This window comes from Strigops habroptila, chromosome 12, assembly GCF_004027225.2.
Source record: "Strigops habroptila isolate Jane chromosome 12, bStrHab1.2.pri, whole genome shotgun sequence".
NCBI lineage: Eukaryota > Metazoa > Chordata > Aves > Psittaciformes > Psittacidae > Strigops > Strigops habroptila.
In genome coordinates, this window is record NC_044288.2 from 7,544,038 (window position 1) to 7,570,117 (window position 26,080).

The 26,080-nt window shown below is 47.4% G+C and overlaps 1 protein-coding gene across 1 annotated transcript; it reads right to left on the reverse strand.

Annotated features, from left to right (window-relative positions):
* STK32A (serine/threonine kinase 32A) lies at positions 1-25,277 on the reverse strand. Its single transcript, XM_030504188.1, has 13 exons — positions 25,204-25,277; positions 24,507-24,686; positions 20,334-20,389; positions 19,011-19,162; positions 16,212-16,385; positions 13,186-13,223; positions 8,483-8,572; positions 6,567-6,664; positions 5,288-5,404; positions 3,239-3,364; positions 2,135-2,263; positions 1,725-1,789; positions 1-1,341 (listed from the first exon to the last, which is right to left on the reverse strand). Exons 2-13 carry the CDS (start codon positions 24,556-24,558, stop codon positions 1,248-1,250), a joined length of 1,191 nt encoding a protein of 396 aa, XP_030360048.1. The 5' UTR covers positions 24,559-24,686; positions 25,204-25,277; the 3' UTR covers positions 1-1,247.
* Positions 25,278-26,080: the final 803 nt, after the last annotated feature.

Sequence of the window (26,080 nt, forward strand, 5' to 3'; positions counted from 1 at the left end):
TAGGCAGGAGGGAACACCCTTTCTGCTTTGCTATGCAAGTGACCTCAGAAGTAACACTGACTTCTGAGCCTTTCATGTGCTGTTGGTTTTGTTCAGGTTTTTTTTTTGGAGTTGATCAGATTTAGCCAGAAAGAGAGGAAGGCACAGGGGAGACAAAGAACACCTCTGGGTAAACGGGAGGCAAATGATTCATCATGCATTCGTTATATTGCTGAAAATAGGAAAAATGGTAAATCAGGAGGTGAAACCTCAGGTCTGCCAAAGCATTTATATAACAGCATCTTTCCCAGCATTACCATCGTAGAAATGCTTTGGCCATTCTCAGTCCTGGCAAAGACTGCACCAGGAGTACAGCCACTGCAAATAGTAGCTGCTTAAATCAAGCATGATTTAAATAGTAAAGAGAATAAAAATACACATTCATATTCACCTCTGGTGTTGGAAGCTGAACCCCATCAGATTCAGTGAGTTGCAGCAGTTTCATGTGATGGTGAATGGGTTTTTCAGGCTGGCCTGGAAAAGCATCTGGATGCTGGTGATTTGCCAGTGTCTGGTTGTTGCCTTTTCATTTCCACCCCTGCGTGCATGCTCTGACAGCCGGGACCCCAGCGCTGCTCTGCGAGGAACAAGCGCAGGAACCAGCACAGAGAGGGGAAAACGGATGGGAAACCTTCGCTGCCTCCTCCCAGCTGATCATCACTTCCAGCCCCCCATGCCCACACTCACGGGGTGCTCACGGGAGGTGTCTGTAAGCAAAGGCCCTTTGGTGGAGACCCTGCAGCTGAGAGTGAGCAGCCTCCTTCATCAGGAGCAACCAGCTGTGAGGATGTGGGTGTTCCGACCTCCACAGAGCCTGGACCCACAGTGCTGTCACCACGAGTGATACGGGTGATGACATCTCTATGAGCGATGCACGCATGGCCCTTCAGCCATGCTGCTGGCAGCACCAAGGGCTGTGATGCTGGCGAGCCAACCCAAAGGGTGAATACTAAGTGTCTCATCCATTTCACACTGTCACATTCCTCCTGCCAAGATAGGCAAAATAACAGGCTCTCAGTGTAACTGACTGTGGCAAGTCACGGGGGCAGCACCCACAGCCTCTCTCCTCATGCCCAGGATCCATGGCTTGACGGTGAAAGCAGAGGGAGCGGGTGCCCCAGCTCCCACCCGGCACCAGGCGTTCAGCAGGGTTCTGGCAGCAGCGGATGGGTCTGGTGTCCCAGCGTGGTGAAGGTGTGCGGGTGTGCTCAGAGGTTGTTGTTCTGGCTGTCCTCCTTGTATGTGCCTCTGCTCTTTGCCGGTGTCAGGGTCTCTTGGATGTCGCTGTGGTGGTGTCTCACCCTTAGGGAGAGAAAGGGACGGCTGAGCTGTGAGGGAAAGCCTGGGCAGTGCCACAGCCCACAAGATGGTGCGGCTGCCTGGGAGCATCCCATTCCCTGGCACGAGCTGTGCCTTCCCAAAGGGCTGCACTGAGCCCTGCAGCCCGCAGGGCCCTGAGCCCCTGCACTGACCATCTGCCTGCACAGACGGGGCACTCAGTGCAGGTTGGACCTCGAGCACAGAAATGCCACGTGAGTCCCCGGCAGACGCCGGCTCAGCCAGCGGCTGCGGTACCGCGTGTCTCCACCCCACCTGCGGCGTTCACCAAGAGCCCAAAGCCCGGGTCTGTCAAAGGCTTTGACAGGAACCAGAATCTCTTGCGCCGCCTCTGCATCAGTACTTACTTTTCTCTGTTGAAAACAATGAAGTCCCTCTGGAGCATCTCCAGGTGCTTCTGAAGGTGGCAGGCCTTTCACAGTCAAATAGAAAAATAGAGAGATGAGGAATAGATTCACAGCTGACACAGAAAGACATTACAAGGACAATTTCAAGGCGATATAAGTATCTTTAGGTATAGAGCATCTTTAGCACTGCAGTGGGGAGACGGGCATTAAGACTCTCCTCGTACAAAACCCATATGTACACGTGCTGCCTTCCACCAAAGGGAAGATGAGGAAGAGTTTTGGGAATAAAGTTGTTCACAAGGGAAAAATGGTCTGTTTAAACAGTTTGCTGTGGTCTTGCTGGATGGCAATCAGCTTAACTGGAAAATGAGGGACTTCTGGACAACATGCTTGTACCTGCTTGCTCTCACCTGGGAGGAACTGCTTCTGCTGGTGTCTTTCTCCTTCTTAGCCAAGCGTTTTTTTTTCTTGTGAAGAGGTTTGGATTCTAGGATCATTTCTTCCAGTTCGAAGGTTGGGTCACAGTTCAGTCTGCCTTTCTGGAGAGGGGAGAGAGGTGCCCTTAAGTGATCAGAGGCTGTCTTGAAGAGTCTCTGGACTGCCTCCAGGAGCTGAATTGTGCAAAACTGAGCTGAACCCACAGTTCTGCACACACAGGGCACCTGCTGCACTGCTGCCACGTTCCATCATCCCTTCAGCCAGGGGACACTGCTGATGGGTGACGATTAATCACTTCCTGCTCACTGCTTCTGCTCTGCCTTTCAACTGCTTTGAAGTGAGGGATGGTGTGTCTGTGCTGGGGAGGAGCGCAGCAGCCTGCAGACCTGGCTTTAAAGCAATGCACATGCACCCACCACAGAGAAAAACAGTTACAGAGGGGGAAAATGCATACACCTAACAAATATGTGTAGTTTAGCCCAACTTTTGTTTGGCTGAAAACCAGAGTAACACTGCATGCAACAGTCTGATTATTTTCCATAAGGGTTATGTTACTTCTGTGCTTTTAATCCAATTAAAAAAGGATCAGAAACTCTAATCTACTGTACTTGTTATTTTACTACAAACAGTGGGCTTGTTAAGGAGAGCCATTACAGAAAGAAACAATTGTCCTGAACCAGTGGGTGATCTCCAGGCTGCTCAGGAGCCTGTGTCTGGTGGTTGGTCTTTGCATTTCAAGAGCAGGTCCGAAGCAGCTACGAAAGGCTGCTCAGCGCAGGGTTGCTCACAAGCGCTGTCAGTGTGTGCTTCACCTGGTGTGACCAGTTCCACATCCAGAAATTCTGGGAATATTATAAACAGAGCAGATCAGTTCTGGGCCACCCACACTTTGTAATCAGTCCCCACTGCACCTTATTACACACACAGGGAAGTGGAAATCCTGCCTTTGCCTCTCTTTCCCCTGTCCTTTGTGACATCTGATGCTCTTGTGGAAATCTGTAAGAACTCCCATGACTTGGTGCTCGGTGCGAGGGCAGACTGCAGCCTGTAGCACCTATAAAAGTCAAATTCCTTACCGTGGGAATGAATTCTGGCATTATCCTTTTCTGGAGAACAGCATCCCAGTTCACATCCGACAGATACGGAAAGCCCTGGATATCTTTCAGCTGAGAAAAACGCTTCTTAGGGTTCAGCTCAAGCAACTGCAGTGAGAATTAAACAGGAGATGTGAGAAAGTGAGACTCTGAGATGTGAGATCAGAGATGCGCCGGGGTCCAGCCGCCTGCTCCCATCCCGGTCGGACACTCGGACACTGCTGGATGGGCTCAGGACACACAGCACTGGTGACACTGCATTAACACTGGTGCTTTAACTGGTGCCTCCTCTCTTGCTCTGGCTCAGATACCCTTCACCAGCATATGCGAGGGGCTCACAGTCTTTAACTCTATGTACTCTCGGTTTTATGAACAACTTTTATCCCCATTTCAGGCAATGAGGCAGTGCAGTGACATTAAACAATTTGTCCAAGGTTAAAAATGTTTCAGAATTGGGAGTTAAACTCACACCTTTGTGTCCCCAATTTAGTACTGTATCTGAAAACATCCCCTGTTTTCTCACTCTAGTAATGGAATATTCATAAGTGTAATTCCCATGTGAAATAATGGATTCACACAGCTTATTTTGCTGTAGGAATTACTTGTGTGGAAGGAAATAATTGAGGTTTGTCTCTGTTCAAGGACTCGGCATTTCATAAACTCCTGATAATATGCACTCCAAAGGTGTAGCAGGAAACCCAGATGATCCAACCCTCCGGGAAGGGGTGGATGAGGAGCCCCCAGCCCCTGCCCTGTGCTGGGTCAGGCAGCCAGCGCTGTGCTCCCGTCCCTGCAGCTCATGTCCTCTGCGGAGCCCCGTGCTCTGGTCCCAGCGCCCACAATGCAGCTCTGCTGCAAGTGAGAACTTGCCTTGAACGGGAACAAATACAGCAGCCCACAGCCGAGACGGAAGCACAGCTGGCTCATGTCTAACACATCTGGCTGCTGAAGCGGATGCCACGGGGCGCTTGGAAATCTAAATAACTGTGATGTTGCATTATTCATTCACACAGGAACCTGCACCGCTTGTGGCGTGTCATGGTCTGGGCAAAAGCTTCCAACATAACGCAGAGGACATCTGCAGTAAATACCCCGTATTACTGCTAGGCCTAATAAAATATTAGCTCCATTTAATTTTAACCAAATGGAGATATTTTTCAATTCTCTTCTTGGAAAATACACCATGGTTCTGTCTCAGCAAAGAACTGACGTCTCATTTTCGTTAAAAAGTTAGAGAGTATTTCATTAGAGATGACAAAATATTTCGACAAAATATTTGGAACAAAAACCAGATGAAAGCTGCAGTAAGTACTACTTCATTGCCTGCATTTGAAAATTAGAAAGCTATTTACATACTTTCCAAAATTTGCAGCTAGTGCTGATATGCAGTGTTCAGTATTCCAGCTTTGCTGCCACTGTAAGCAGTCTGATACTGTCAAGCCATAGTTTTGTTTATTGAAGATATGGCTTCACTTCAAACATGATTTCAGCTTCAAAATGATTCCAGAAATTATTCTGAAGCAATTTTGATAGCAGCTTTATTAAAAAATAATTGCAGTGGTGCGTAAAGCACATGGCACCAAAGGATTTCAACAGTACCAGCACTTCTTGCAAATCTTTTCATTATTGGGAAAAATGTGGGGTTTTTTTTAAATAAAAAGGCAGGGGTTTTTGCCAGATTTATTGACACATATATTAATATCTATTTCTATGGTATGTCATTCCAGAGAGACAAAGTTACAGGAGAAACAGTGGAAGCAAAGTCTGCCTGTGTCCTTAGAGGAACCACATTAGCAGCAGCTGTGCCTGTCAGCACAAACTCCATCCCCATCAGTCCAGGATGCAGCACTGCCAGCTGGTTACTGTATTAGTGCAGCTGCAGCATGAAAAGCTGGACATTTACCACCTGAAGGTCACCAGCACTGGGTCTGGACACGGTTTGCAATGACTGCAAAGGCTACAAAGCACGATGTGGGGCTCAGTGCCCACATACAGGCAGCCCTGAGCCTTCCACTCCTGCGCTGCCCTCACCTTTTTGATGAGCGACACCATGTCTGTGGACCACGCAGCAGGGTACATCACTGTGGCCGTCCTGAACACATGAGCAATTTCATCTGTGGAAGTGTTGGAGCGAATGTGATACGGCCTCTGGGAAAAATGCCACGAGGAAAGCATTTTAATTTATCTGGATTTTCAGACCCCTGGGGAAATCTTTTTTGAGCAAAGAAGCTTCAAATGAAGCCTCTTTGCAGATTCCCCATCCTCCCATTGAAAGTCTCTCCCTGTGTGATCACAGCTCAGTTGAAATAAACAAAATAATATCAGCAAGAACAGTGACAATAACCAGATATTTAAACAGCAGTACAGGTGGGAGGCAAAACCCAAACCAGCACTTCTGCTCCCATCCCTGGAAACAGGGCCGTGAAGTCAAAAATCAATGCGATGAACAGTCCTGCCACTTAGGATTACAAATGGAAAACTTAAGCATTATATTAATATGTTTACAGGGGCACACGGCCTCCGTTACCTAACAGGTCAGACAACTGTGTCACCTTAATGTGCACTAACTTGATCACTCACCATTTGAAAATCTGTTCTTTATAAAGCATTCTGCAAAGGCTGATGACAGAGTTTCTTTAAAGCTTATTCTGCATATCTGTACTCAAAGCAGTTTCCTGTCCTCACATGATTTTAAACACCTTTTGCTTAGAAGAATGCAATTTGAATAGTTCTGTCCCTCTTTTCTTACATAGTACTTCCAAAACACAAATCTAATAATCTGCCTACACAGCTCCCAACCTTACCAGAGTTAACAGCAGAGCTCTGACATGACGGACAGGGATTGTGCTTTATTAATAATTTACACATTGCAGCTTGCTTTTGCTCAAACTGCTCACTCTTATTACAACAGCAATGAGATTTGTTTTCCAAGTGTTTTTTTCCTGCAGGATGGGAGCTCAAAGTAAATTATACTGCAGCCCAAACTTGAAGAGTTGTCGCTTGTTTGCCTTGCCCAGCTTATATCAACTCAGAGGCCCTTGAGTGCAGCAGGGAGCTGTTGTGACATGCTATTCTGTGTGGCCACAGTTCCTCTGAGCTCTTAACTGTGATCACAAGAACCCTGGTGAAGATGTAGTTCTGCTTCCTATGCTGTGATAACCCTAAAAGCCTGGAATTTGCCTTGGGCCTTTCATCCCTGTTCTAAAGCATTAACCTGTCCAACAGAGTGTCTAAGGAAAGGGATGGATGGATGGATGGGCAGGTGGATGGACGGATGGATGGATGGGGACAGGAGCCATATGCACAGTACCCGTGTCCGGAGCAGCTCATAGGCTGTGATCCCCAGTGACCACCAGTCCACAGCGAAGGAATAGCCGGTGGGTTTTGTGGAGTTGAACATCTCAGGTGCTGCAGAATACAGAAAAAGGAAAGTTCGCCTTGCTGCAGTCCCAGGTGAGGCACCAGAACGCTTGATGCGTGCCTCAGGGAGCAGCCCTGCTGTTCTGCCAGGACACAAATTAGCACATTTCCCTTCACCACACCTTTGCTGCTTTTTAAGCAGCTCTTTTTAAGGCAAATTTTTAACTGAAGGAAGCCTGAGAGCCACAGCTTTTTAGGAGGAGTTTACCAGGCTAATAGGGAGGGGGTGGAGGCACAGACTGAAATGTTCTTTCTTAGCCAATAAATTTCCCTTTTGACAGTAAGGAAAAAAAAAGCAGTAGGATTTTGATGTGAGCTAGAGGCAAGAATTGCCCTAAAACCCACCAAACCAGGAGCAATGCCTTCAGTTGGTGCATGTTTCCTTTTTAAAAGGATTACACCTGTGATGCAAAGGAGGGAGGTCAGCTTGGTCATCTGGATAAAAAGGAGATTCCCAGGAGATTGCCCTAAGTGATTTGGCCATGTAGTAGTAGCTGCAGAGAGGCTGTGTTCTGTGCTATTCATCTCTCAGAGACAGCATTACTGTATATGAAAGTGTGTAACTTCTGCGGGAGGAGTTGCGTTAGTTATATAGAAATGCTTTTGAGTGCTTTTGCTTTAGTTAGGAAACTTGACTTTAAAATTACGAAGGCCTTTCTGTGTTGTGTTTGCACAGCTTCTTTCAGCATCAGCTCAGGATATTCTTCTCTGGCTCATTATCTGACTGCTCTGTCCCTGCTTCCTCCCAGGTATGTCAGTGTTTTTTTGCTTTATGCTTATTAACTGTGCTTGTGTGATAAGTATCAAGTGGGTCTCTTACTGACTGAAAGTCAGCTGCTTTGCTGTTTTGGACAGTAAGTGACCATAAGTCAGTTTTCTGTATTCCTCTTAAAGAGTAGAAAAGAAAAAAGCACATTTGATGGAGCACCAGGGAAGCAAGGTCTGCACGAGGAGCAAGTGCCGTGTGTCTTCCTTCTGTGTGTGTGCCGATTTACTCACGAAAACTGTTCCTGCACCTGGCCCAAGGCTGCCATGGAGGCATCCACCTGCTCTAGAGTCACTTTGCCCCAGGATTGCCCTCCTGACCTGCTGTTGTCCTTGGGGTAGAGGTTAGAGCTAAAGCCTCACTCATTTCTCCCTGGTGCTAGCAGTGCTCTCCACTCTGACAGCTTGGCACTAGAACCCTGCTCCTCCCTGTGTGCTGAGCGATGCTGCAACCTGGGAAATCAGCAAGTCCTACAGCCACTGCTTGGCCTAACCAGGGTAATGCTAGTTTTTAAAGCAGCCAGTTTATATAAAACTTCAAATTATTGCTAGTGATGCAGCAGTGTAAGACTTGTGCTAGTGTACTGAGGGACCAAATACAAGCCTTTGTGCTTCATTTTCCTTCTCAAGGGCAGCAAGAGCATTCCACCATCGTTACATGGCTCGACTGCTGCTTGTGAAATGCTCTGAGATCTCACGAGTGCAGCTATCTCCTGTTGTAATCAAACCCATGCTGTACAGTACGGCACAATGGCTCTAAAATCTATGTTTGCAGCTTGCTTTCATCTGTTGTGTGTAATCAGCAGACAGATGCACGTTTTCCAGCTGTATCAGGGTGTTACTGGGGAGGGATTCCTGTCACGTTGCCCTGCAGCACCTCTTGAGGTTGTTCCTCGCTTCAAACAAATGCATTTTGCTATGTACTGGGGGGAAAGAGTTTGAACTATCATCAAAAAGGACTTGATCTGTTTCCCACCACAGCTGCCAAATGAAGCTCATAAAATGGCAGTTGAAGAGCACACAATTGTCACTGGTTCTTACCCATGTATGGCTTTGTGCCAGCGATGGTGGTGACTTGTATTTCTTTAGTCAGCATTGTGGCAATATTGAAATCAGTGATGTGCACGTGTCCTGGAAGACACAGGTTAACGTCTTACTTGATTTGCTTTAATTTCACAGGATAAACAGCTTTGAATCAAACTTTAAATAAAATACTCTGCAGAAAAGAGTTTCCAGGAGAAAAATATTTTGGTGAAAAAACTGGTATATTTCAGCTTGCAGGAGGCAGCCCACAGATGTGTCTGGTTACATCAAATATCCCCTTAGCTACCTGTTGGGCAGCAAAATAATGGAGTTCTCCAAGAAGCTATTGAATGATGATTGGTTTGGGGCTTCCTAAATCTGGGGGGAAAGAGCATTGACCATCTCACACAGAAAAAATTCCACCATGTTTTGGGGGGGGGGGTGGGGGGTGGAAATCCTTGATATTTTTGGCTTTCTATCTACTTGCCCTTTGGCGTTCCCAGGTACTAAGCACTCTCAATTCTTCCTCTTTAGAGGATGTCTCTAGAATGGCACAGATGCTTTTGCTCTAAGCAAAAGAGCCTTGTGCAAGAAATTCAAACATCATCAACCCCCCCCCCCCTTGGGTGTAGGAATGGTTTCTGCTGTCACTACTACAATATGCACAACTGCTGCCTGCAAACTGAAAAGGAAGTATGAGGTGGATGTGGTCGGCAGGGATGAGAAGGGAAATGCTTCCACCTAGCTCTCGCCTGCTCTTCTACCTTCACTTGTTTTTTTCAAGCACTTAAATTTATTATTCCCTATTCTCTAAACTCGTATCAGTGAGCACAGCAATCATGCAGAGCAGTGCAGGTGATCAATACAAGGCTGGCTTCACTTCACTGAAACTTGTAGGTTAGTTCAGCCCAATTCTTCTGATTAGATGCAGGTGGTTTGTTCTTCCTGACCTCATCATCCTCCCAGGCACTGAACTTGCTCACGCTGACAAAGGTGGGCTCATTATCAAAACATCAGGTGTTTTGTATTTTGTGTTTTGCAGACTCATCGCTCTCCTCTGCAATAACAGAGGGTGGCTGAATTGGTTGTTTCCTCTAACCACAGAGATCAAATCAAAGTGGCTTCTACTGAGTGAGATGCTAAGACAACACTTCCCTCAGTTGTTAACATCAACAGCTAGAAATTCACTCTTTAGTTCATGAGGTAAAGTAGAATAAGATCACCTTTATGTGTCTGAAAGTTTGGCAATGAACTGTTGTCTCTTCTGGATGCTATGAAGCATTTAAGTAAATCTTTAGGTTTGTGCCTATACATGTGTTATTCAAGAATAGTGATACAAGATTCCCTGCTGCAAATACTTGATCTAGCTGGGGAAAATCTGGGGAATAAAAGTAGAATTTATGATTTCACCTAAAAGCACTGTCAGAGCTCACCTCTCACACAGTATCTGACTGATCTGTCAGGGCACATGTCCCTCCTTGTTGCTTGAACTGTGTCTGCTGCTAAAGAACAAGTAGAAATCACTAGGGAGTACTTGAGAGGAAAGAACGACACACAACTGTCCTGTCTGGATGTGTCCTCTCTGTCCTTGCATTGTTTTCTTTCATCTCTAGCTCTCATTCCCCTTTTGGGGAGCTGTTTTCATAAATATGAATCACAAAGACTTGTTAAGAATTTGCTATTCCAAGCACAAACATGCCTTTCTGTGGATGCCTCTTTTAAACTATTCACTTCAAATAAATCACAGGTTTTATAAACTAGCCCACTTGGGAAATGACCAAACCAAGCCACTGGGGCTGAAGAGGAAGGTTGCAGACAGGGTGAGCAGGCGGAACAGCGACAGCGGCATTGTGGGGTGGGTGGGCTGAGGGATGCGATGAGTGTCTCTGCTGGTGTTCAGTCAGGCTTTAATGCTCACGTTTTCCTGACTGCACCTCTGAGTGCAGCCAGAGCCGCGCTCTGGGCACCGCACCCTTCCCAAGCTCATCCTGTCTGTTTGAAGCTTTCAGATCAAGCCTGTGGTTCTGCATTAAGGCAAAGAATTTTCTTATTATATTCAGCACCTATATTACTACATAATTCCTTCACCTTTCCAGATCATCTTCTGAACAAAAAATACACAGCTGCTGCAGATTCCACTAAAATAATATTTTAAAGAATATGAGACCAGAGATATTAGGAGCTGTGCAGTATGGAGGCTCTTGGACAGACTATGCTATAACTTTCTTAGATGAGAGCAAATGGGCTACGCATGCAGTGCCTGCATTGACAGGAACTCGTCCATTTTAGCACTGCCCTCGAGAAATAATACTGAGCAAAGGCATTATAGGGCTCTGGCAAAAAAAATCCTCTCAGTTTTAGTAGAGATAAAACTGAGCTTTTCTTCAGCTTTATTAAGCAAGTGACATGGCCAAAATCTGCTGATGAATTAGTCACAATTCCTGGAAACTGCCATCTGTTATATTCTTTTATTCCCAGGTGAGCTGTGCTGTCATTGAGCCAAATTGACTGCTCATTACAGGAGGAAGTCACTTTGTGCTTGGAATGACTGCTGAAGGTGGTCAGCAGCTGAGGATTTTTCACTGTGGGACTTGATCCCAATTGCTGATGTTGAACAATTGCTTTATTTATTGCACAGAAAGACAGTTGCCCACTATTCCACTTTATTTATGGCTCACTTTAATTTCTTAGCTGAAATTGCTATGCTAATACAAAATGTCACCAACCAGGGTGACAGAGGCAAAGGCATGAGGTGTGTGCCAAGTTCATGACACAGGAGTCACAGCTGGAGAGGTACTTCACAGCTGGAAAGGAGGATGAGCCAAAGGGCAGACTTAGGGGGCAAGAAGAGTCTAAAAATGAAGGACTGAAGTCTGATTGCTGAAGGTCTTCAGGTGCTTAAATACTTTCTGGGGACTGGTCTCAATCAAGAACATTATAAAGAACTAATGTTGGCAGATAGCATGTGTTTTGTGATCACAGTTGTGAAAGCCTGGAGAAGGAAGAGGAGAGAGAATGTGGAGCTGCAGCTCTGCTGCATGGGGAAAGAGATGCTGGAAAACAAGCACAATCTAGGCTAAATATAGATTAAAATGTCACAATAACAGTTGCTCTGGGGACAAGAAAAAGTTGAATTGTGTGTACACAAAGCTTTCTGTATGCATGACAGGATGCACCTTTGCTGCCATGGATGAAGAAGAGAAATACTACAAGTCATAGTCAGGAGGACACTGAAGTCAAGGGTAAATCCACAGAAAATAACTGAAACCTCTGCAGCAGACAGTTAAAACATCACAGTGAGCAGAGAATAGGCTCAAAATCAGCCTAAATTGCAGTGTCATTACAGAAGTTTGCAGGTTACATCCTGCTGAGCTGAATGCAACTGCTGACAAGCCTCTGGTTTTCCCCTCTTTGGGAATGCTGACCTACGTTTCTATGGCTCTAGTGCTCCCAGCTCCCTTTCGGGTGGGCTGTCCCCCTCGTCCTACGGCGCACAGAGGCTCTTGGAAGATGGTAACAGGTCACCCCAGAGCATCCGTGGGTGGGGGCTGCCTACGTGTGGCCCCACAGTGGGAGCGCAGCCCTGGCTGGCCAAGCAGGACCAGGGCACATGGTGGGCACCTGAGGGAGTGGGGACAGGTCCCTACATCGGTCTGTGCGTGGGGCAGCAGCGAGGCCGCTGCGGGCGGCAGCGGGAGCAGCTCTGCTGACAGCTCCTCAATAAATCATGAGCCAGCATGGAGACGAGAGGCCATGTGCAAGAGGGGAGAATCCGGGCTCGGGTGCTGCCAGGCAACCCTGGTCACATGCAGCAGCCACAGCCGCTCCTCGGGAGCTTCAGCATCTCCACTACAGCCTCTGAAGTGATGATGAATTCAGATACCCCTTGCCCCTGCCCTGACCGTGTCTTCCAGAGCCCTGCTGTAGTTGCTAAGGAAGATTTCTCACAATGAGCCAGTTACATGGATTTCCAAAAACTATGAAATGACAAAGTGTTTTTCTAATGAGTTAAAAGCTAATGAATATCGGACAACTCTTCACTGTAAGAGCTTTGCCAGGACAAAAAACCCAAACATGTCTAGAGAGTAATGCAAGAATATAGTTAGAGTTTTGCCTGAGAAAAAGACTAAAAAAAAAACCGAGCAACATCTATAATATACCCGGCCTCAAATCATCTTTGGAGCTCCCTCCCAATGCTCAAGTCAAATGCTCAAGGAAAAAGAAAATACCTGAATCTGAATACCTGAAAAGGATTATCTGTTCAGCCATAATTCATTCTGTTTGTGTACCTACATCACACCCAGCCTGCAATTATGTGAGCATTTCCATTCAAATGATTATATTTTGAGTAAGTTTTAAGAAAGAGCCACGAAGGTCTTAAAATAAGGTCTGCTAGGCAACTGACCACAGGCACAAAAAATGTGTTGGCCCTGGGACACCATCAGATCAGTCAGTCTGAGGACGTGTGGTTTAAACTCTGAGGCACCCCCAGAAACACCACTGCATCGCAGGGTGCCCAGTGCCCTGAAGGTACAAGATGCTGCCACTCAAAAAGCAAAAGACAGCAACCAAAGCATGAAAGGATGGTCCTGGTCCTATCTGAGCTGAGACTGGGCAACACGAAGCGAGGAAAATTACCACCACCTGAACTTCACCTTGGATGTCCTGGTTCTGACTCTGCTTTTCTGCATATGCATGACCACAAAGCAAGTAACACTTACCACGCTCATCCAGTAAAATGTTGTCAGGCTTGATGTCTCTAAGAGAAAAGGCAGAGAAGGAGAGACAGCCATTAGCCTAGATAAGTGACACAGAACATGGTTGCAGACGCTTTAGGAAAGCCCGGGCTCCAGACGGACTCACTTCCAGAGACATTGTGCCTGAGAAGGTGTCTTTGCTGGGGCTCTTCAGCTCTGATATTCCTACAGGGTTTGATTTGGGCATAAGATAAAGACTAATCAAAGAGCAGAAGCAGGAGGGGTGCTTCAGGGCTGTGGCTGTGACGGCTGCTGTGGTTTGGACTAGCAGCACTCAGGCAGTCCACCTACAATGTTAGAGCTTCTTTTCATCTTTCTTCTCCTGTTACTTCTTAATCTCTTTCAGCACTGTATGTTCCCCAATTACTAAATAAAAATGGAATTATTTCAACATCTTCGTTTAGAGATACATGGGTCCCCACAGGTTTTGTTCCTGAATTAAAAGCAACCAACAAACAAACCTGAAAGTAATAATACCTATTGCAATGCTTTCCCTTGAAGGGACAAAGCGTACACCTGATACGCCTACTGTATCCACCTGAGTGACTTTACAAGACATTACCTGGTTTTAATGAGCTCATTACATCAATCTCCATTCACCTCCTCTCAGGCACCTGGCAGCCGAGCACCATGCACGGGGCAGATGCACGTGCAATGACCTGGTGCTGCCATGGTGCTCCTGCCAGCCCAGAGGGAGGAAATGAGCAGATTTAGGATCTTATCTTTAAAAATGCAGTCACTGAGATAGAGTTTGAACTCACCTACCCATCTGGAAACAGGAAAAGACATCTCACCATCGTCTAATAGCTTACGGTTCTCTGGCATCTTCTCACCCAAACTGCTTCCAGTGGGCTCTAAATACCAGTCGCCTTCCTTGTGCCATCCCCAGCACACAGGTAAGCACAGGGACCAGCGCCTTTATCAAGAATTCAGGTAGCCTCAGGTATGCAGCTGGTTTTCCCTGTCAGTGCAGCAAAACTGCTTCAGGTTAGAGCCAAACAGCCCAGACGGATGGAAGCTCCATATCTGATAGTGAAAAATGATGATGCCACTCTTGGGAGAAAACACTGACTTAAGCAAAAGCTTTAAGAAATGTTTCAGCAAACAGAGTCTGGAAGAATGGATTATTTGAATCCCCTGGTAGAAAAGTATGTTCAAAGTTTTGAAATGAACCACAAAGGCAGGTTTTTGTTTCTCATCCAGCTTTCAATCTTTTTTTAATTATTATTGGTTTTCTTTCCACTGAGGCCTTTTCTGATCTTGGTCTGGTGTGCAGCCTATGGAATTGCACCAGCACAGCGAGATCATTCCAAAGACGCAAACAATGAACAGGGATAATTTTGTTTATTGACAATTTGTATATTTGTTTTTTATAAACTAATTATACCATTTCCTACCCTGGAAAAACAAACATATATTTCCCACTCTTCTACATGCAGGTGGGAAATATTTCCAACCATCAGTCTGTGTTTGCTGTCTCTGCACATCTTTATTCAGACAAAACAAGCAAACACTTGCCTGTCTCTTCATTACAGATGTTGCAGCTCAGTTGACTCAGCTCAGTCACTTTAACAATCTACCACTGTCCCACTGGGTTGCAGTGGTAATTAAACAACTTGCACTACAGTGTTAATTAAATAACTTGCAAATTTGACCAACTGCCAGACATGTTTTGTTGTGCTGGATTCATCTTAAACATGTAGAGCTGCTTGAAGTACACACTGCAGCCTGAACTTTAGCTTTTCCCCACCCATGTTTACAGCGCGGAAAGCGGACTGCAGCCCCGGGCACCCTGTGCTCCTGTAGCTATCATGTCTTTCATCATTATGATGATCGTCATTATCATCATCATCCTTCAGACTCATTCTTACAGCATCAAGACTCTAGCCCTTCAGTCCTATAAACACTGCTACTAATTGTAATGTATTACTAGTAGAGAAGGATTTCTTCCCTGTGCTTCCTCATGCCTCTGCCCTGCTCAGTTTGTTCAGGCCAAGCCAGCAGCAGGATTTACCTCTCGCTGCCCAGGACAAAGACAATGAGGCTGCATTTCATGGTGTGTAATTCATGCTCATGCATTATTTGGTGGGGGTGAGCAGGTGCCAGCACGACGTCCCTGTCACCACACACCAGCTTTGTGTCTAGAGCACGACAGGGCCCAGACGGGGCAGCTGGGACGCTGGGATCAGGTGCATCAGAGTAGAGATCAATGCAGGTACTGAACAAACCAGCAGCATGATACATGAGACTCCTGACAAAGCCTCCTGCTTCCACACCTCCAAAGAGCAGCCAAACGCCATGGACACGAACAAGCCTCAGTCTTCATCTGCCCTTCAACAGCATGTTCCTTCCCCAACAACCAGGATCATTTTACATCTTGTACCGTTCTTTATCTTTACATCTCACAAGAATGCTCTTCTAAAGTGATATTTATAAATGAGATAATCTTCTCCCCACCTTTACTAACCCCCTGCTGGTCCCTCCTTCTTCACACCCCCTGTTAGCAGCCACTAAGGCAAAACTATGGACCCCTGAGGTCTGCATGGCACAGTTCACCAGTGGGAAGCAGTTGCACATCCATCCATCCATCCATCTGGAGCTGACCGTGCCTCTCCAACTAGGGAAAAGCTCTATCTCCTCTGTTACTCTGCAGGTCTCCCAGTGTGTGGGAAGAGCTCAAATACTTTTTCACTGGCCATGAAAATTCTTGGTGACCAAAAAGAAACTCTCACTATTTCCAGAAAGGGATTTAATCTCATACAGAGAACTGCCATGTTTGGTCTCATTCCTTGCCTTTCTCTGTGGTACAGAGAGAGGAGCAAAAGGCAGATACCTGTGAGTGTGATAGCAGGGGAATTCTGAATGCTGATGCCTACCCACCCCGGACCGGGACAGATATTAATGAGCTACAGCTCATTTCTCTGGGAAACCTGGTGTTTTACATAAAAACATGCAGCCTACGAGCACCAGCCTACCTCTGAAGTCCCCACCTGTGGATGATGTGCCTGCTCTGGAGATAGTCGAGGGCCAGCATCAGCTCACAGATGAAGAGCTTCACGGTGCCTTCTTGGAACCGCACGTTCTGCTGGAGGTGGTATCGCAGGTCCCCTCCAAGCAGCAGGTCTACCACCATAAACATATCTTCTTCATCCTGGAACGAGTACCTAGAATGGCATAAACATGATTCAAGTATATTGAAAAAAGACAGGTTATAATGGGACATATGGTACCCCGGGAGTACTCATCATTTCTTGGAACTTTTTCAATTGGGAAATAATAATTTCATGACCTTTCCACGCTCCATTTCCTGCTGCAACTAGACTCCTACTGCCATACTTGAGATGACCATAATTTAGGTTCAGATCCATAACAGAGTCAGAGCAGCTTCTATGAAGAACTACCAGCAGCTCCACTAGGAGAACAAGAACCCAACATTTTTATGTTGCACTTACTACTATCAGGCACTTCAGAACCAAAGCCACATCCAAATCCACCAAACCCATTACTCTAACACAGCTTGCTGCTAATTTCCTCCTGTGAAGGGTTGTGAAGGACTCTAGCAGGTAGGCACAGCTCTCAGGCGTGTTTATCATGGGATATGAGTGGCAGTGACTGACAGCACCGACCAGAAATGGCCCAGGAGGTGTGTACCATACATTTTTATTTCAGGGAGGACCTCATGCTAATGCTGGTTTATTGCTTGCTTCCTGATCCTCCGGGCAGCGTACGCACCACCAGCAGGTACAGCTGGCGCCGGTGACTGTGAGCTAATGAAACATTTCCACTTGGGATGGGTGAGGACGGAGGTGGCACCACGGCCACCCCGAGAGGCTGCTGCAGGCAGAGACTGAACCGGCCGCTGCTCCGGCTGCAGCACCAGGAGTCACCCACGTCACGTCTCTGCTGGCACTCAGAATCACCCATAAAGCTGACACTGCCCCAGCCAACAGTCGTCTATAGGAGATCCCTCCAAGGGATCTTGGAAGATTCCTTCCCATGCTGCAAAGTCCCAGCTGGCAGAGCAGCCAGTGACTCAACACAGCACTTGGAGCTCTGGATAAACACTGTCTGTTCCCCTCAGGGTTCATGCTCAGCTCTTCAAGGTGGACATTTTTTCTTCTCTGAGCACCCAAGGGAGCTGACCATAGGAGCAATGTAGAGAGGAGCCCTAAACCAGCGCTCGCATCATGCACTGGAGACATTCATAACTGGGCTGTGGCTCACCTGGCAACAGCCTGTCAATAAAACCATTGGCTCCACACAACAGGGGATGCAGCTGCTGCTCTCCGATGTTCCTCTTTATTTAAGTGACCTCATTTGATGCAACTGTTCACCAAGTGTCCCTCTGAGGCAGCAACCAGCTATGAGCTTTTTTCTCATGGATTTCCTCTCACAATACACCAGCATCTTCACGTGATGAGCAGCACCAGGAAACAGAGTATTACTTCACCCAAAGCTTATAGTGCATGTACCATTCAGAGTGCAGGAAAGCCAAGGAAATGCTAAAGGCATCCCTAAGCCAGGAACAACATGCAAGTAGGGAAATTCAGCTGATTTGCTCTGTACAGGTCTACCCAGATGTTGTTTAATTCTCAGCTGCTGTCCTTTGCCTGGAACTGCTTGTTCAAGTAGGAGAGCAAGGTTTGGAGCTATGTCCAAGGCTCTGGGAGGTCTAGATATGTGGTTCTCATTCATACCTTGGCTAGAAAAACACTGAATGGCCATACTATCAAAATCATGAGATTTGACCAAAGGGCATTCAGGTTACAGGCGGCTGCAAAAAGGTACACTAAGTTATTTAAAGATTTGTGATCTTCAGTGTGGTTTAGCCTCACATTTTGTGTTTAGCATTGATAAGTTCTACCTCTTTCTAAAAATAAATCCAATATCCAATAAATGTAATTACCCACCACCCCATAGCTATCCTGTAACTACAGTGTATTGGCCACTGTGTCATGTGCTGTATGAGACCACACCACTTGGAATATTACTGGTGTCCTAATAAAAATAACCTGGCAAAGTAACAGTAATAGTTATTTAAAATTCCTTTCTGCTGCCCCACTGCAGCAAAACATGCTGAATCAAACAGAGGGGGAAGAATTAGTGCATCTTTTATCACTCAGATGGTCAATCCCATTGCTAATGATTGAAAAAGGAGTATAACAACCAGAGCATGTACGTTGCATTTATCAGGTACTCTTGAAGGAAAGAGACTCTTTTACACACACATTTCCCTAATAGCTATTTGGGTTTCTGCAACAGAATTTGAAGGGTATTTTTTTGTCAGCAAATTCACTGATAAATTGCTTTTATCTTTGCTGATTAGCATAAGTTCAGTCAAATATCAATAAGGTATTAAGGAAGGCTGTTTAAAGTACAAAATAAATCACAAAATCAGAATCAGGAGGTGATGAGAAGAAAGCACTGCTTGGCTATCGATCCTGTGCTGTTATTGCATGGTCCTGGGAGCTTCTGTTTGTTGTAAAGAGCACAATTAAATAAAACTGGGTTATGGTCACAAGCAATGCCTGCCTAGGAAGAAACCACGAGGGAACACATGAATAAACTCTCCTGTGCTTGTCTGGGGGGACAGGGGAGATAACTTCTTGTTTAATTAAACGAGATTCCTCTGAGAACAGAGTCCCGGTCAGTGGAACAGATGAGGAGCTTCATGGGACCGACCCATGGTGCAGGACATGCCTGAGCACAGAGGCGGGCAAGTCGGGTCTCAAAGACATCTCTAACTGATCACGCTGACTTAGCCAGCAAGCAAAGGAGCAGTATCTTACCATAAATTAACTAAGAAGGGGTGTTCCAGGCCCTGCATAATCTGCAGCTCCTTGAAAACATTTCTCACTTCATTACGCTCCACGCACTTTTGTTTATTCATGTATTTCATGGCATACATCTTCTTTGTGTCGTTCTTTTGCACAACGCAGACCTAAGTGAGCAAATAGAGGGATAAAGCAGAGATGAGTTCTCAGCAGATTTAGGCAGGTAAAACAGTCACACGAGTGTTCTCCAGGGGCTTTAGCAAAGTCCATGCTGCCAGGTCACAGCTCCACGCACTGACACTGCAACACTGGATGTCACCAGTAAATCTCTCACCTAGTTTTCAGCCGAAGAAATGTTGCTGGGGGAAGGTGAGGGAAAGGAATTTGTCACCACAAAGATAGGAGACAGGGAATTGCACACGTCAACGTTTTATTTAACAGCACTGAATAATCTTGCTCATGTCCATCCTTCCCATGCCAGTTACTGTTTGGACAAGTCCTTTCCATCACAGAACTTCAGGTTAGAAACTGGGGAGCAGCACCTTCTTGATAAGTTTCATTCAGCTCACAGTGAACCTTGGGCTTTGTTTGAGGGTACTGGGGTTTTAAATTTTAACCTTTCTTTAGTTATATTTCATCAATTCCTGAAAGAAACCTTGTTTCATGGAAAGACTTGGGCTTTGTCTGAGTGAAACAAAATAGACTGGTTTTTCAGATTTGTTGCCATAACACTTTGAGTTTGGGATGCAAAGTTTTTGTCAACTACCAAGCAAATCTGTCTAGAGATTTCTGCCACACTCTGCACCTAAGGCACATATCCCATTCCTGGCAGAGCGTGCCTTTACGTGAGGGGGCAAATGACTTTCTAGAGCTCTGTCGGCATATGCAAGTGGGCAATTCCTTAACAGCATAAAAATAAAATGTATGACCATAACTTGATGCTTAACAGCAAACACTGAATTTCACAGAAATACCCTCTTAAAATTGCCAGGTCTTTCATGTTGATTGTAGTTCTTTATTAAAGCTGCATCATGATGTTCAGTGTTGATTTGATGGGAAACCTCAGAAAATGCTTATCCAGAAACATAATGAAAGTCAGCTCGTTTGATTTATTGGTTTCTCATTTTAATCTCCTGTAATAGAGATGGTGGCTACAGTGTGGATGAGGAATCAGGCTCTGATTCCTTCTTGATTACCAGGAGTTGAAGCTCCAGTCAAAGCTCATTGCCAATGCAGGGGTTTATTTCTTTACTCTTTACATGTGCCTTTAATTCACCCATTTCTCAATCTATTACATTTCCAGATGTCTAAACGGTGATTAGTTCACAAAATACTTACTTTTCCGAAGCTGCCCTTCCCAATAGCTCGCAATATCTCAAAATGGTCAAAGGTGACTGCAAGAAAGAGCAAACATTCACATATTAAAAGCTGAGTAAACGTTTGATGCTATTACATGATTTCTACTTTTTCTCCATAAGAGCTGAGAAAAACAAGGGATACCCTTGCCACTTCCTGTTGCTTTTGGAGATCTCATGCTATTTTAAACCTGGTGTTTATCAGGCTTTTTCTCTTTGCAGCTCAGCTGCCCAGGCAAGTTCCCTGAGTCAGCCTTTGTCAACAGCAAGTCAGGCAAGGAACCATCAGTGAATGTTTTCACTCTGCCCTGCCTATTAAACATGAAAGCCTCATCTTGTCCCTGCTGAAACCAAATGCAAACAAATTTAGCCCATCAAACACTTATACCAGGTGAAGACATCGATGGGCAGCTGGATCTTCATCTCCCTGAGGTATTCTAGACAGCTGTTTGATAACTAAGCAAGATAAACACAGCAACCATGGCAAAGCTCCACTGCCACTCAGCATCCAGAATGGTTGTTTCTGCTCAGAAGGGAGACAGAAGAGCAGCAGCTTTGCAGACCACGCACTGGGACAGGAGGGAGGAACATGAACGTGCATTTCACCTCCTGGCCTCCAGCTGGGGATGGAGCTGGGAGCTGGGCATCTGCACAGTGAAGGAGAATGTTCTGTAAGGGCCAATCTGAAGGACCCTACATATCAAGTGTTTCTGATCAGCCAGGATGAAGCTGCCTGTGTTTCATCTCAGGCAATAAACAGATCCAGAGAAACAGCAAATCAAATTACCATACAGCAAACACAGTTTAACTGCACTGTGCTCAAACCCTGCTGACGCTTGCTGGATAAGGCACCATAGCAGTGATTACTGAGTTGAATGTTCTGGATCCTGCTAATGCTTCTCCAAGAGTCTGGTGCCCAGCAGCCACCAGCTAGGGGAAGGTCTTGCTGCTGGCTGGACCAAACTGCAGAGACACCCTTCAAGGCACCAGGGGAAGGTCCTTGTCTTTTAATAAATAGCTGAGCTGATCACAAGAAAGCTAACTTGCATTCTTTTTATTTAACTCTCAAACTAGGTGCAATCATATTTAACCTCTGTTTTAGCTTTCCTACCATCCCCAGTTTTCACAGTGAGCCAATCCAGAGTCTCACTTCCAGAGAGTACTGAAATTTGTGGTGTCCAAATCAGGAACCAAACACATGCTCTTCATCCTCAAGCCACATCTACAGATTTGACAAGCCTCATTTCACTGCCTGATGGCATCTAAAACAATGCAAAAGCTGAAGCATTTGCCCTTCAGAGAGAAAATTCATGCAATATGCCAACTCAGACAGATTATGTTTAAGAGATGCCAAAGAAGATAATAGAATTGCTGTAAAGGAGTAACTGAAGCATGAACATGAAATACTATTTTGGAAGCAGGGGTTGTATTTCTAAACCCAGGTTCAAGGAACAATATCTAGATTAAAAAAAATGCAGAACCTAACCAGCCGCAAAACACATCCTTATCAGAGACAAGTCAACCCTGTCAAAGCCCCAAACTCTATCTGCCAAGTGGAAGTTGATGCTTTCAGGGCTCAGGTCATCCCATCCCTGCCCACCCCCAGCACAGCCAGCACAACACTGCATGGTCTGGTAGGACTCGTCTTCCTTTTGTCACTAATTTCCTCCATTTTCATTATATGCCCTCTGCCCCTTCTCTGCTCTGTAGCCTTGGGAAAACAAGTGCTGCCACCAGATCAGGAATGATAATGTAAGTACCTCTGTGTGGGGGACCTGAACTCGGCGCAGATCCAGGAGGAGAAACAAAGACAGATCTAACGCACTTCTCAGTCCCAGGGCAATTTAAAGGCAGAGCAGCCGATGGTGGGCTGGAGAGGACATCAGCAAAGGGCCACAGAATGACATATGTCCATCTCACCCAGCCATTGCCCTCACCTACTATCTATTTCTGCTTCTCCCACCAGACCTGGCCAGCTGGGGAGAATAGCTGGCTGACATCCCCCAGGATGCTTTCCACACCCTTGTGCCCAGAAGCAGCACAAACAAAATCCGGCTTTACCATGGTCTCATCCTGACTGCATCAGGAGCTGAGATTGCCTTGGAGCACTGAACCTTCTGTTCATTATATTTTCTTTTCATCTCACTAGCTTATTCTCCACAACTGTGCCTACTCGGAGGAAACACTGAGAGAAAAATACTACTGTCATCCCGCTTCAGCCAAAGTCAAACAGAGCCCCTCGAGGGGGGTCATCTGACAAATAAAAATTATGGTGCCACAGAAAATAGTCAAATTAGAGCAACAGCAATTTGGAAGAACATGCAGGAGGCATCATGACTATGTGTGAGGCTCAAAGGACAACGAGCGAGCACGGGCCGTGTTGTGTGCCTGTCTCTGCACAGCAGAAGGTTGTCCACTACAGCACAATATAAATCCAGATGTTTTCACCCTCAAGTCAGCTCTTTCACAACCCTGTTTTGCAAAAGGTTTCACCTTGTTGCAACTGCCTGAGTATTCTACAAGATGTTTTGTTGGGGGGTTTTAAGCACAGTTCTCTGAGAGGCAGACCCAATGCTCAGGTGCAATGGCAAAATGCTCATGAGACCGGCAGAGGTGGGATTTGGGCTGTGCACCGAAGCCCAGACACCACTCACGCTGTTGCTGTTTATACCTACATGGGTCCCAAAGGAAAAGTCTCTCCGTGGCACAGCCGAAGAGGTGGAGCTGCTCCCCACCAGCCTCAGCCCAGGGAAGTGACCCAACAGTGTCATGAAGCAGAGGAGTTGTTGTCCTGCTTCCTGCTGTACCTAGCAGCTCTTAACTGAATGACAAGATTGTGACATTGAAGGTGATGCAGTCTCTGGTCATAAGTTTGCCAAGAAAATGGAAAAGTGATAGATGGGACATCCCCATTTCAGCTGAGTTTCTCTCTCCCCCTGTATATTAGAATCATAGAATCATAGAATCGTAAGGGTTGGAAAGGACCTTAAGATCATCTAGTTCCAACCCCCCTGCCATGGGCAGGGACACCTTGCCCTAAACCACGTGGCTCAAGGCTCTGTCCAACCTGGCCTTGAACACCGCCAGGGATGGAGATTAAAATACAACTAATTAGAGAAAAAACATACTACCACTTTTTAAGTTTGGGCAGGGCCATGGAAGCACAACTGCACCAGTCTGGACACTGTAACTGCGTGCAAGGGTGACCCCTGAGCTCACTGAAACTCAACAGCTCAACACTGACCCCCTCGAGGTGGTCTGGACTGAGCCCTTGCCTTGACTTCCCAGCACGACACAAATACACTGAGCATGGGGCACAGCATTTCACACTTGGGAAGCCCAGTGCCCTTTGCCACAGGGCTCAAAGGGGCTTCATGTGCTGCGAGGTTTTGTTTGCAGAAACCAAGCCCCTTCCAAGCACAGAACTGGCTCTCATAAGAAATCACTGGCCTGAGAAGATTTACTGCCTCAGGTGAAAGCCCATATGGCAGTGGGCAAGCTGAGTCATGCAATAGAAAATACATTTATGGAACAATCTTTTAATGACTGACTCTATACTCTGGCAGCAGAGTGACACTAGCCTCCAGTACTGCTCTCAGCAACATATTCTCCTTTTCCAGCCAACCAAGCCCTCATGCTGGTCTCCCAGTGCCAGTGAGTAGAGCTGCCCAGCAGGGCAGCCACCGGGAACCTCCACCTCTGCTGACCAGGTCCTTCTCTGAGTCCCTCCCACCAAGCCCAAAGCAGGGACAGGAACATGCATTGCTCAAGCTATTTTCCCATCACGCTTCATACTCATACCCATCCTCCTTTTGTCTCCAGAACAAACCTCCCCCACCTCCACAAGCACAGCATTTCCTCACTGCCTTCAAAGCGCCACACAGCATCCCAGAGACATCTCAAAACCAAACCTCTGCCAACTTTCTCCCAGTGCCCAGCCGCAGAGAGAGGAGGCAAAAGGACCACCCGACACCGGACCACAGCTCTGCAGGCAACCAAGGACATGCTGTTGCAGCAGACATTGATATGCCCCTGCTTAACCAAGACCTCTGGGTGTTTGCAACCCTGGCAGAGGAGCTAGTGGTGACTCTGAGAGTCACCATCTCTGCACTGGTGGACTCTGCAGTCCAAGACAACAACTGGGAAGAGCTCTTACCATCTGTGTTTTCATCAAAGGGTGGTGGCTTGCTGGAGGCGTTTGCTCCCATGATGTGCTCAGCCCAGGCTCAGCTCTCTCCACTGCTCTTGGGTCACCTGCTGCAAAGCCAATGCCTCTGGGATGGCGTTTCCCACGGGTCACTCCCAGCAGACCTGGGCAACGTTCTGCTACTGCATCCTGGAGAAGGCAGGAGATGTGCCCACTTGAGTGCCACCGCCAGGGCTTTATGAGCAGGCTGTGCTCTCCAACAAGGAAAAGTGCTCAGCAGCATTGAGGAAAGGGTCAGACCTTCACGCACGAGGCGAGCAGCTCATCACAGGGTTAGAGTTATCACTGATGGGCCACTACCGCGCTTTCTCGGAAGAGGACTGCAGTTCAGAAGGGGTCGCAAATAATTTCTCTTACATCTCATCATTGCTTAAGCGCTGCTCAGGGCAGGGAGTGCTGCAGAATAACGGGGACCAGGCAGTAACAGCAGCACAGGGCGCTCTCCTATCGCTTCTGTCCCAGAGAAACCGCAGATGACTGAACTCTCCCTCAGCCACCGGCACGGGCAGAAGATGGCACCGCCGGTGCCGCCTTTGCCCGCGTCCTCCCGGAGCCCGTCCCCGGGACCCTGCGCTCCCACCGCGGCCGACCCTGAGCGCTGGGACCCCACGGCGCGGGGCTGAGCATGGCCGAGGGAGGCACCTACCTCGGGGGGAGCGGAGCCGACCGGAGGGGCCGCGGCGGGACCGACCAGCCGCCTGGGCCGGGCGGCGGCAACCGGAGGAGCGGAGCGGCCGCCGGGTCCCCGCCCGCGGCGGGAGGAGCCTGCGGCACGGAGCCCGAGCCCGAGCCCCCGCTCCGGCGCCCGTCAGCCGCGCTCGGGCCGGGGCAGGACGATCTGTCCCGGTCACTCCGGCTCGGTGGGAGGAAACGCACCCGGAGATGCGGTCGCGAACCGCGCCGCTGCTGCCGGCCCGTCTGGGCTCCTTCTCCTTAGCGGGTACCGTGCGATCAGCTTTTATTGCCCGTGACAAGGGAGGGTCTGATAAGGGAGGGTGCTGAGGCTCCCCCCTCCCCGGTGCAGCCTGTCTCGGAGCGAGGAGTTCCCCCTTCAGGGGGGCTCTGGCCGCGGAGCGCGGAGCTCTCCACCTCCGGCCGGTGCGGGAACTGCGAGGGGCAGTTCACACCCGGGACAGCGCCGGGTCCCGGCTGAGCACAGCTCAAGTTACTCTGCTCTGTGCAGGGCTGACACCAGCGAGCACCATCTCCTCCATTCCTGTTTGAATGTGTCCTGTAAAAAGGCAGACACCCCAATTCATAGAATCACAGACTGGTTTAGGTTGGAAGGGACTTTAAAGCTCATCCAGTTCCAACCCCCTCCCACGGGCAGGGACACCTTCCACTAGACCAAGTTGCTCCAAGCCCCTGTGTCCAACCTGGCCTTGAACACTGCCAGGGATGGGGCAGCCACAGCTTCTCTGGGCACCCCGTGCCAGCGCCTCAGCACCCTCACAGGGAAGAACTTCTGCCTAAGAGCTCATCTCAGTCTCCCTTCTGGCAGGTTAAAGCCATTCCCCTTGTCC